The following is a 13068-nucleotide window of genomic DNA, read 5'->3' on the forward strand; positions in this document are numbered from 1 at the left end:
CAAGCTAATTCAAAATTGTTTTGATTTGCCTTTAATAAGTCAGATATAGTATATGCATCAATTTTCAAGTGATGGTATGTTAATAAAAAGGTAAATCAATGTTTTCTCAATTTATGGTGTACTTGGTGTAGGGAAAATTATAAGATCCATGCATTTTTTATTTTTTATTTTTTACTTTTTATTTTTGTTTTTTGAGACAGAGTCTCGCTCTGTCACCCAGGCTGGAGTGCAGTGGCGCCATCTCGGCTCACTGCAAGCTCCACCTCCTGGGTTCACGCCATTTTCCTGCCTCAGCCTCCTGAGTAGCTGGGACTACAGGCACCTGCCACCACGCCCGGCTAAATTTTTTGTATTTTTAGTAGAGATGGGGTTTCACTGTGTTAGCCAGGATGGTCTGGATCTCCCGACCTCGTGACCCACCCGCCTCAGCCTCCCAAAGTGCTGGGATTACAGGCGTGAGCCACCACGCCTGGCCAACATCCACGTGCTTTTTATAAAATCACAATTTGGACTGGTCAGTGCAGTAAGCAGGATGATGAACCCCCCAAAGATGCCCGTGCCTTAAGCCCATAACCTGTGAACAGGACCCAGCACAGGCACAAGGACTCTGCAGTGGGAGATGCGCTTGGACTATCCTGGAGCCCAATCCTGGAGCCCAATCCTTCAGAGGGCGGGTCAGAGAGCAAGCAGGACTCCAGCAAGAGGGAAGGGGCCAGGAGGCAAGGAGTGCAGCACGCGGACCTCCATCCTAAAATTGCAAAGAACTGAATTCTGTCACAATCCAAACACGCAGGAACATTCCTCCCGGGAGCCTCCAGAGGGATTGGAGCTTGGCCAACACCCGACTGTGGCCTCGTGGGAATCATACCAGACCCACAGAACTGCAAGATGACAAATCTGTGTTAGTTTAAGCCACTAAAATAAGTTTAAGTTTGCTACAGCAGAGCAGAAAACTAATATAGTGATGAATGTCAATTCATAAATTTGACTTTCAAAGATTCCTATGGATAGGTAAAGCTATAAAAATATATTAAAATAGGAGATACTCACATTCTAAGTTTTCAATATAAAGGTTTTCAAACTCTCTTTCTATTTGACCAAACAGTTCCAGAAGTGTACTGCGAACCGAGGAAGGCAGTTTAGAATCCTGCAGAAGAAGACTTTGTTTAAAATGAATGAATGAATGAATGAATGAATAACTCTAAACTTTTTCCAAAGTGAATTATCTTTTATTCTAAACTCTTGTTTTATATCATTACATATTTTTATACATAAAATGCTTAAAGAGTTTAAATTTCCAAATTTCTGCCAAGGAAACTATGAATCAAATTGTATAAATGGCTACCTAGTGTGATACGGGATTTAAAAACAAACACTCCTTCAAAATAACACAATTTTTCCCTTTCAAGAGAGGACATAAACCTACCTTACTTTAAAACTTCCAAATTTGTAGAGAAAGGCGGCAGCTCCCATAAATGAACTATTATAAACAGTCTCTGAGTGCCATCAGACACTATCCTATGAGTATTTTCATCTGCTAGACCCTCATAGAAGAGGCACCTCTGCAGAGTTCCCGCCATGCCCACTGCACTTCAAGCAAAAGCACAGTCACTCTTCCCGTCACTCTACACAACACCTAAAAGAGTGTTGTGAAGAGGAAAAAAAGAAAAATCTCACAAAAAAGAGCCAAATGTCTATTAAGTGAGTGAAAACATTAACTTTTAATTTCCCGCCTGGGCCACGTTCTTCGTGCGTGTGTGTTTCCCACACCCCTGGGAAGGCGAAGGGAAGGAGCGACATTGTCAAGTGTGGTCCAGCAAGTGAGCAGGTCCTGGGCACTAAACATATCACAGGCACTCACTGCTTGAACCCACCAGTCAACAGGAGCCTGCTAGATACAGCCACATGCCACTCCAACCTCCCTGAGGGCATGGCCTATGTACTATTTGGTATGTGTCCCCTACTCCCAACACCCAGAGTAATTTTCAAAAAAATCCTCATCAAATATTTCTAAAATAGTGTTTCAATACCTAACTTTTTTTTTTTTTTTTTTTGGAGACGGAGTCTTGCTCTGTCACCCAGGCTGGAGTGCAGTGGTGTGATCTCCACTCACTGCAAGCTCCGCCTCCCAGGTTCAAGCAATTCTCCTGCCTCAGCCTCCCCAGTAGCTGGGACCATAGGCGCGCGCCACCACACCCAGCTAATTTTTGTAGTTTTAGTAGAGACGGGGTTTCTCCATGTTGGCCAGGATGGTCTCCATCTCCTGACCTTGTGATTCGCCCGCCTTGGCCTCCCAAAGTGCTGGGATTACAGGCGTGAGCCACTGAGCCTGGCTGATCCTTAACCTTTCTATGGGACTTTTCAAATTTACATATTGCGTAAACTTTTTTGATGAGCTGTAAATTTTTTTTTTTTTTTTTTGACATGGAGTCTCGCTCTGTCGCCCAGGCTGGCGCGACCTTGGCTCACTGAAAGTTCCTTCTCCCGGGTTCACGCCATTCTCCTGCCTCAGCCTCCCGAGGAGCTGGGACTACAGGCGCCTGCCACCACACCCGGCTAATTTTTTGTAATTTTAGTAGAGACGGGGTTTCACCGTGTTAGCCAGGATGGTCTCCTTCTCCTGACCTCGTGATCCGCCCGCCGCGGACTCCCAAAGTGCTGGGATTACAGGTGTGAGCCACCGCGCCCTGCAGAGTTGTAAACTTTTAAAAAAGATGCACAATATTTATTAAACCCTTCTGAGATTAACTTAAAAGACAGAAATTTTAAGGAAAAATGACAGCATTTTAGCAATGTGAGTTTTACAGTTATCACAGATTTCTCACATAAATTTCACAAACTACACACACACACATATATATACTACTTTAAATACTGAATCTACAGAATTGGTACTATAGCCTCTAAACATCCTTCTAAAACCAATGAAGAACACGAAAAAAAAGGAAAGAAAATGTAACAATCAAAATTAAAACTAGGCCATCAAAAAGGATGTCCCAGCCAGGCACGGTGGCTCACGCCTATAACCCCAGCACTTTGGGAGGCCAAGGTGGGCAGATCACCTGAGGTCAGGGGTTCGAGACCAATGCGTCAACATGGTGAAACTCCGTCTCTACTAAAAATACAAAAATTAGCCAGGAGTGGCAGGTGCCTGTAATCCCAGCTATTTGGGAGGCTGAGGCAGGAGAATTGCTCAAACCCGGGAGGTAGAGGTTGCAGTGAGCCGAGGTCACACTACTGCTCTCCAGCCTGGATGACAGAGCAAGGCTCCGTCTCAAAAAAAAAAAAAAAAAATAGAAGTTCCAGTAACTACGAAACATAAGCTTGCACTGAACTGAGAATCGCTATTAGTATTTTCCCTGCCCTGTGGCCTCCGCATGCCCCATTCCCTCTCTGTGACTATCCCTCCCCACGAATATCACGTCCTCAGAAGCCCTTCTGGCTCCTACACGAGGGCAATCTCCTCCTACAGAATCAGTCCCTACTCATCTATACCCGTCATGTTTTAAGGCTCTTATTGTTCAGCAACTAATTACATCATGTCATATATACTTGAATATTAAGTGCATATTAATATAAAAGTAACTGCTAACACATGGACACAGGGAGGGGAACATCATACACCAGGGCCTGTCGGGGCATGGGGGGCTGGGGGAGGGAGAGCATTAGGAGAAATACCTTATGTAGGTGATGGGTTGATGAGTGCAGCAAACCACCATGGCACGTGTATACCTATGTAACAAACCTGCATGTTCTGCACATGTACCCCGGAAGGAACTTAAAGTATAATTTTAACCCCGTCTCTACTAAAAATACAAAAAACTAGCTGGGCGAGGTGGCGGGCGCCTGTAGTCCCAGCTACTCGGGAGGCTGAGGCAGGAGAATGGCGTAAAAACCCGGGAGGCGGAGCTTGCAGTGAGCTGAGATCCGGCCACTGCACTCCAGCCCGGGCAACACAGCGAGACTCCATCTCAAAAAAAAAAAAACAGGAATTGCTATGGAAAAGTAAGCTGAGAAGTCAGCATTAACCTCACTTTATAATCAAGAAACTAAATGCACAGCACAATGAGGCCTTTCCCACTAGAGGGCAACTTGAGCCCAGGAAGAGCGCGCTTACACAACGACTTTCAACCTTTTCCATCAGTTCTCCCTTTCTGTGCCGCTCCATTTCACGGACTCTAAAACGAGTTGAATTTTCGGTACCACTTAACAAAACTCAAGACACCACTGCTATGACTCAGCAAAGCTTTTAAATGAATTTCTTTCATCACATCGACACCAACACACACCTGAAAGCCACGGGGCACACGTGCAGGGAGCAGCCAGCTCTTCAGGCCGCAGCCAGCACTGTGTGCACGTGGACGTCGCAGCTCTCGGCAATGACAGCCCTCCCGTGCCTGCGCGAACCTGGCTTTCTAAGCTACTTCAGACTGGCAAATCTGAGACATGTAAAGTTAAACCTAACACGATGTCTCCCTCAGACTCATCTGCCCTCTCTTCTGTGTTGCTGCTCCTCAACAACTGAAAGGGCATCGCTCTACACTGTCTAGAACGAGACCACTCCTACGTTAACAAACACCTCCGTTCTGAGATCGCCCCTCACACCTACCATGCCAAACGCGTGCTGCAGACACCACCGCTCTCTCCCGCCCACCGCAGCGGGAAGGCAGAGCACCTCACGCTGGCCACTCACAGAACATGCTGGCTGGTCCCACTCCAAATCACTGCTCATTAAACAAATGAGCTCCGTCTAGGGAGCCAGCGTGGGCGACACAGAGGCCGAAGGTGGGGCAGAGGACGAGGCCGTGCAGCTTGGAGACCTCTGAGCTACCTTCGTGAGGGTTACCATGAGATGCAGTCACCGCCTGTGCTGTGTCACAAAGGAGAATGGGCATTCAGGGCCCAGAGGAGAACACGTTCACCCCAGGCGGGGGACAACTCTAGAATATGCCAGCAGAGGGGGCTGCAGGGTTTCCACTGCTAGAAACCTACGTGAAACCTACAAATTAGGAAAACCTGAGACTGCTCACTCACACTGTCCCATAGGGTAGCCACTTGCCACATCTGACTATGTAAATTTCAATGTAATTAAAGTTTTAAAAATTAAAATTTCATGTCCCGGGACACTGGCCAAATTTCAAGCGCTCAGTAGCCACATGTGACTGGTGCTTCCCACATCAGGCAGCACAGATACAGACACTGCCAACACCACAGGAGTCCTGCCACTCAGCTCTGCTGTTTCCTAAGTGCTGTGTTGAACGGGGTCCCCTAGAAGTCCCATGCTGAGGTCCAAAAGCCCAGGACCTCAGCATGCGACTGTGTTTGGAAGCAGGGCCCTCAAAGAGGTGGTGAGAGTAAAATGAGGTCATAAAGGAGGGCCCTCCGGTATGACAGGTCCTCGTAAGAAAAGACTAGGACACAGACACGCACAGAGGGATAACTCTGTGAGGACACAGGGAGAGGACAGTGTCTGCAAGCCACGGACAGAGGCCTCAGGAGGAACCAGCCCTGACCACACCTTGATCTAGGACTTCCAGCTGCCTGGAAGGACTAGGAGAAACTATAAACGTCTGTTGTTTAAGCTGCCCAGTCTGTTAAGCTGCCCAGTGTGGGGCATTTTGTTATGGGAGTCCTAGCAAAGTAATACACTAAGAATACCAAAGCTATTTTTATAATTTTATTTTGAACACTAAGTTAAAATGTAATCATTTTTTATAGAAATTAGAACCAGGTATTTATTCATATTCAATAAACCAGGTTTATTTATTCAACGCATATTCATCTAATTGGAGTTGAAGATCCTCTTCGTGGCAGCAATCATGTTGAGTTCGGGGTTCACACTGTTGTATTCAGTGTAGAGGTCCCGGCCTCAAAGTCCTGGCATAAAGTTACCCACAAGGTTCTAACAAGATCCAATATTCACAGAAGCCAATTTCTCAGGTTTAAGCCCTATCTTCCTCAGCATTATGGCTGATGAATGTGTTCCAATTGTGAAGAAATGGTTGTAAGTTTATATACAGTTACAGACATATATAACCATATATTAGATATATCTAGAGTTTATTTTAATATAACATATACTGCATCTAGGCTTCATAATACTCTTCAAAAATTCTGACAGAATTTCATCAGCTATAAACGAACTAGAAAAAGTATAAGCAAAACTTATCTTTATCAAAAATAATTAGTTCATTTTAATCCAAGGATGACATTTACTCACTGCAGCAGAGACAAGGATAAAGCCAAGTCAAATCACTAAAAGATCTGATTCCAAAAACTCTTCAGAGAACAGAAAGAGATCATTAAAAGGATATGATACTCTCCTTTTCTTGAGACTATTAGAGACAGAAAACCCAGAATTGTACTGTCCACAAAGCTGTACAAAGAATAAAACTAATCCAAACTCTCATACCTACTTTGATTTGTTATTACCTAGTATACATATGCTAACCCATCTGTGTATGCTGTTGTATTTGACAGAAGTTTTAATGAGTTTATTTTGGGGGAGTTTGGGAGGAGTGATCATTTTTTAGTAACCCAAACCTCTTTTCTACTTTGGAGACCTTTACACATTTGCCTACTTTTATAACATTACAGACATAATCACCATCTTTAAAATAAGACCTTGATCCTGGGCCCCGTGGCTCAAGCCTGTAATCCTAGCACTTTGGGAAGCCGAGGTGGGTGATCACCTGAGGTTGGGAGTTCGAGACCAGCCTGATCAACATGGTGAAACCCCGTCTCTACTAAAAATACAAAATCAGCTAGGCATGGTGGCGCATGCCTGTAATCCTAGCTACTCACGAGGCTGAGGCAGGAGAATCGCTTGAACCTGGGAGGTGGAGGTTGCGGTGAGTGGAGATCCCGCCATTGCACTCCAGCCCGGGAAACAAAAGCAAAACTCCGTCTCAAAAATCAATCAATCAATAAGGCCCTGATCAGTTGTAGCTTACTTGTCCTTCTAACATGTCTCTCGGCAGTCCCGTCCTCTCCTGCTCCGAGCTGTTAGTTCTTCGTATAGAAAGGCTATGGGATTTGCGCTTCTGTTTTGCTTGGCGAGCAGTCGAACAACTTGCGCTTTCTGTGGGCATTACTTCTAGAAGGTAGTGTCCTGGTCACTCCTGCAATAAGCTAAAAACAGCAAGAAAAAAACAGTGTTTCTGATATAGCGAGTTGAAACAAAAGAAAAACAGTGAACAAGATAATGATGATTTCTAATTACAAGCTTCCTTACTATGGTTAACATTAACTATATAATTCAGAATATGACAAATTAAGATGTTTTAAGGTAGGGACCACAGCCTTTATTAAAGGGGTAATTTCTTTATCAAATTTCATTACCATCTTAAGTATCAAATGGCAAAAAAGAAGTTTAAAATTAAAAAAAAAAAATAGCTCTCCCTTTACCCAACATTCCCTAGGCACAGTCTACTCCCCGCAGGGAACCAATGTTAATTGCATATTCTAGACCACACATCCTAGACTCATGGTGTCCAACAGAGGCACGGTCTACTCCCCCGAGGGAACCAATGTTAACTGCGTATTCTAGACCACACATTCTAGACTCATGCCGTCCAATAGGAATACAATGCAAGCCATGGATATAAATTTTCCAGTGTCCACATTTTTTAAAATAAGAGCATATGAAATTCCTTTTAATGATTTGCTTAACCCAATGTTTAAAATATTTTATAGTCAACATAAAAAACAATGGGATATTTTATGATTACCTCTTTGAAATTCAGCGTGTATATTTACAGCATATCTCAATTCAAACTAACCACATGTGATTAAGTTATTCAAATCTCTAACATAAACATTATGATTTACCCACTTTGGGCATTTTCTACTCATTTCCTGTTATTATCCATCCTTCCTTCCAATTATATCACTACGTTACTTACTATAATCTTAGGTAATATATTTACATACATATCTTCTTTCTTCGACTACAGATTTTACTATTTTGAACATTACCTGCTGATTTTCTGTTATTACTGATCCCTCCTCCCATGAACACAATCCTATAGTCAGGCCAGCTCAGCACCTCACTGTCACAGAATGCCTGCCCCACGTGCAACTGAAAGCAAAGCAGGCCGGGCGCGGTGGCTCAAGCCTGTAATCCCAGCACTTTGGGAGGCCGAGACGGGCGGATCACGAGGTCAGGAGATCGAGACCATCCTGGCTAACACGGTGAAACCCCGTCTCTACTAAAAAATACAAAAAAAAAAAAAGCAAAGCAGGACACACCCACAATTTCCCTGAAGCCAACATGCCTCCATCATCTTCATTTACAGAAAAGACTGGCCCAAGTCCCAAGAGTAGCAGATGGTTCTATTAAATGAATATATCAGCATAATGGAAAAATATGCTAACCTTTAAAATACACATAAGGCCTATGTAAACATCTAAATTCCAAGTAGACGGTTACACTGGTGACTTACGCAACAGCAATAGCTCTGTGCCTCAAGGCAAGATCTTACTTCTGGTGTGTCCAGCCCTCTTCATAATCAACTCCCTAGACATTACCAGGTGCAGACACACATCCCTGAAATGCTATTCCTTTCCTTCCAAATGGCTCTCACTTACTCAATAGCCCTAACACCTCCTTACTTTGTTATAGAATGATTCCTTTTCTACAATATTTTAAAATCACTAGCGTGCCCTTCTTTTTAAACAAGTGAGCCTGTTTTGAAAAATAAGTTTATCTAAACATAAAGGAGAGGTTTTTTTTTTTTTTTTTTTTTTTTTTTTGAGTCGGAGTCTCACTCCGTCGCCAGGTTGGAGTACAATGGCGCAATCTCTGGTTCAATACAACCTCAGCCTCCTGGGTTCAAGCAATTCTCCTGCCTCAGCCTCCCGAGTAGCTGTGATTACAGGCGCCCACCACCACGCCTGGCTATTTTTGTGTTTTTAGTAGAGACGGGGTTTCACCACATTGGCCGGGCTGGTCTCAAACTCCTGACCTCGTGATCCACCCACCTCGGCCTCCCAAAGTGCTGGGATTACAGGCTTGAGCCACCGCGCCCAGCCAAGGAGAGTATCTTAACAGAGATGAAATGTATTCACAAAAAATTCAGAGTGTCTTCCATAAAGGTTATTAATAACATAAACAAGATCTTTCCTGTTCAGCTTATTAAGCATTCTAATTATAATCCTAAATACCAAGTCTGAAAATATCTTTCTAAGAGAAAATACTGTCACTTATAAAAATTTACTTCATTTAGATTATTTTTAATATTATAAATAAAACAGTAGAAATCAACATATTTAACCTTGGAATTCAAGGAAGTCGTAGCATTTTTCTAAGTATCTCTTCTAAATATTTCTAAATATGAATGTGAGTATATACAGTTTAGCTTTGTTTCCTGTTTCTTACATACTATGCAGAACTCTCATATATAAATTTTGTTACGAAAACCTCTTTAAAAGCCAAGCATAACCCAAAAATGTTAGAAACCTGGAAGACAGCTTGCCTATTATTTAGGACAGTTTTTAAAAGCTTTAATCACAAGCTTCTAGTAACTCTCAACCAAAACAGTCGTGTGAGTTATGAAGTTTCCACTTTTTTTTTTTTTTTTGAGACGGAGTCTTGCTCTGTCTCCTAGGCTGGGGTGCAGTGGCGTGATCTCAGCTCTCTGCAACCTCCATCCCCCAGTTTCAAGCAAGAACCTCGTGCCTCAGCCTCCTGAGTAACTGGGACTATAGGCATGCACCACCATGCCCAGCTAATTTTTGTATTTTTAGTAGAGACAGGGTTTCGCCATGTTGACCAGGCTGGTCTCAAACTCCTGACCTCAGGTGATCCACCCACCTCGGCCTCCCAAAGTGCTGGGATTACAGATGTGAGCTATCGTGCCTGGCCTCAACTTTTTATTTTGACATAACTGCAGATTCACAGAAAGTTGCAAAGATGGTCCCTATTTCCCCAGTGGTTAGATCTTACATCATTACAGTACAATTTGTTAATTTCATTAAACCAACAAAATGACATTAGTATAATGTGTGTATAGTTGTCACTCTGTTACATACATAAATTCCTTTAGGTGCCACATGTTCAAGATACGAAACACTCCCCTCACCATACAGATCACCCACTAGTTACTCCAACTCCCTGGCACCATCCCTCGACTCCTGATAACCATTAATCTGTAACCAACTCTACAACTTTGTCATTTTGAGAATGTTACGTAAATATGATCAAAGAGCATGCACCCTTTTTGAGATTTTGTCCACTCAATTTAATGGCTACGATCCAACCAATTTTCTGCATGTATCAAGTTTCTTCCTTTTTATTACTAGCTAGCATCCACAGTATGGACATTTAACCATTAACCATTTGTTTAACCATTCACCTGATGCAAAATATATATACATACATACACATATTTATATATATTTTCCATTTTTTTACTATTACTAATAAAGTTGCCATGAACAATAATATACAGGGTTTTATGTGAACCTAAGTTCTCATTTCTTTTGGATAAACGGCCCAAGGATAAGGGTGCTCAGTCACAGGGTAAATGTATATTTAGCTTTAAAAGAAATCTTAAGGCCGGGCGCGGTGGCTCACGCCTGTAATCCCAGCACTTTGGGAGGCCGAGGCGGGCGGATCACGAGGTCAGGAGATCGAGACCATCCTGGCTAACACGGTGAAACCCCGTCTCTACTAAAAATGCAAAAAAATTAGCCGGGCGAGGCGGCGGGCGCCTGTAGTCCCAGCTACACGGGAGGCTGAGGCAGGAGAATGGCGTGAACCCGGGAGGCGGAGCTTGCAGTGAGCCGAGATCGCGCCACTGCACTCCAGCCTGGGCGACTAAGCGAGACTCTGTCTCAAAAAAAAAAAAAAAAAAAAAAGAAATCTTGATATATGATTCACACACCAATGTAAGACACCTACTAATGACTCAGTATATTCAGGAAGTTGTGCAATCATTACCACAATCAACTGTACATTTTTATCACCCCAAAAAGAAACCCCACACCCATTTGCCTTCACTCCTCATTCCTCCCACCCACATCCCAGCTAGCCCTAGACAACCACTAATTTACTTTCTCTCCATATGAATCTGCCTGTTCTGGCCATTTCATAAAAATGGAATCATACAATATACGCTCTGGTCTATTACAACTGGCTTCTTTCACTTAGGACAATGATTTCAAAGTCCATCTGTGTTGTAGCATAGTGGTAATGTATTCCCTTTCATTGCTAAATACAACTGATAGACATTTGGTTGTTTTCATTTTTTAGGTTATTATGAATGTTAATGCACAAGTTTGTTATATGTAGATACTTTTATTTCTCTTGGGCATACCTGGAAACAGAATTGCTTATGTTTAATCATGTTTAGTTTTGTGGTTTTTTTCCAAGAAAGTGTCAAACTATCAGTATTTTCCAGGGTGGCTGTTTCATTCTACATTCCCATCAACAACACATGAGAGATTCAGTTATCTACATCCTCACCAGCATTTGGTATTGTCACTACTTTTTTATGCAAGTTTATGTCATATATGAGAAATTTTGTGCCATGTATACAACGCATAGTCATCAAGACAGGCAATTTAGGGGGTCCACCACCCCAGTAAATACTGTTTTTTTTTGTTTTGTTTTTTTTTTTTGAGACGGAATCTCCCTGTCGCCCAGGCTGGAGTGCAGTGGCGCGATCTGGGCTCACTACAAGCTCCGCCTCCTGGGTTCAGGCCATTCTCCTGCCTCAGCCTCCCCAGTAGCTGGGATTACAGGCGTCCACCACCATGTCCAGCTAATTTTTTGTATTTTTAGTAGAGATGGGGTTTCACCATGTTAACCAGGATGGTCTCCATCTCCTAACCTCATGATCCACCTGCCTCAGCCTCCCAAAGTGCTGGGATTACAGGCGTGAGCCACCGCACCTGGCCTAAAATACTACTTTCTTAAGGACACTCACCCTACTCTGAATGTATTCCCTCTATCACACTGTATGTTTGTACCTTTTAACTCTCTTCTCCCTAGCCTCCCTCCTCCCCCAACTCAACCTTCCCAGTCTCTATTATCTATTTTTCTACTGTTTACCTCTATATGTTCACATTTTTTAGCTCCCACACGTAAGTGAGAACATAACTTTTTGTGCCTGGCTTATTTCACTTAAAATAATGGCCTCTGGTTCTATCCATGTTGCTGTGAATGGCATGATTTCATTCTTCTTAGGGCTGAATGGTATTGCAGAGTGTGTGTGTGTGCACATTTTATGTAGTCATCCGTCAATGGGCACTCAGGTTGATTCCACACCTTTGCTATTGCGAACAGTGCTGTGTAAACCTGCAAGTGCAGGCATCCCTGTGTCACTATTTTTTTATTTAGCTGTTCCGTTAGCTGTGTAGTATCTCACTGTGGTCTTAATTTACATTTCCCTGATGGCTAGTGACACTATCTTTTCACGTGCTTGTCATCCACATATCCTCCTCAGTGAGGTGCCTCTTCACTCCCATTTTCTAATAGTATTATTTGAGTTTTTTAGTGTTGAGATTTAAGAGATCTTTATACTCTATAGTACGAATTATATGTCACATAGGTTAAACTGCAAATCATTTCTCCCAAACTGTTGCTTTTCATTCTAACAGAGTTTTTCACAACACAACACCTCTTTAATTTTGATAATTTTTTTTCTATGCATCACACTTTTAAAGTCATGATAAGAACTTTTCGTGAATCCCTAGGGGCCAAAAATTTTCTCCTGTTTTCTCCTGAATTTTTTAGTTTTCTGTTTCACATTTAAATTTATTACCTATATGGTACTGACCTTTTTATAAGGTGTAAAATTTAAGTCAATGTTTTTTTGTTGTTTGTTTTCACCTGTGTATCCAGTTATCCCAGCCCCATTTGTTGAAGATGATCCATCCTAGATTGAACTGCTTTGGACCTTTGTCAAAAAATCAACTCGCTATATTTGTATGGGGTTTTCTTGGTTCTCTATTCTGTTTCACTGACCTACATATTTATCCTTCCACCAACAGCAGTGATATGGTTTGGCTATGTCCCCATCTAAATCTCATCTTGAATTCCCATGTGTTGTGGGAAGGACCCAG

The 13068-nt window shown here is 42.7% G+C and overlaps 1 protein-coding gene across 8 annotated transcripts in view; it reads right to left on the reverse strand.

Annotated features, from left to right (window-relative positions):
* WDR37 (WD repeat domain 37) overlaps positions 1-13068 on the reverse strand; it is a 74700-nt gene that overhangs the window by 51161 nt on the left and 10471 nt on the right. For 5 of the 8 annotated variants that reach the window (XM_009213877.2, XM_009213876.4, XM_021942997.2 and 2 more), the window contains exons 2-3: positions 6954-7131; positions 1051-1147 (exon numbers count right to left, since the gene is read on the reverse strand). In XM_009213877.2, coding sequence (XP_009212141.1) covers positions 1051-1147; positions 6954-7091 — 235 coding nt within the window. In that variant the 5' untranslated portion in view covers positions 7092-7131. Of the gene's footprint in view, positions 1-1050; positions 1148-4609; positions 6731-6953; positions 7132-13068 lie in introns of those variants that run through there. The other 3 variants (XM_031652562.1, XM_009213878.4, XM_031652561.1) reach the window with 3 other exon arrangements.

This window comes from Papio anubis, chromosome 11 (assembly GCF_008728515.1).
Source record: "Papio anubis isolate 15944 chromosome 11, Panubis1.0, whole genome shotgun sequence".
Classification (NCBI taxonomy): Eukaryota; Metazoa; Chordata; class Mammalia; order Primates; family Cercopithecidae; genus Papio; species Papio anubis.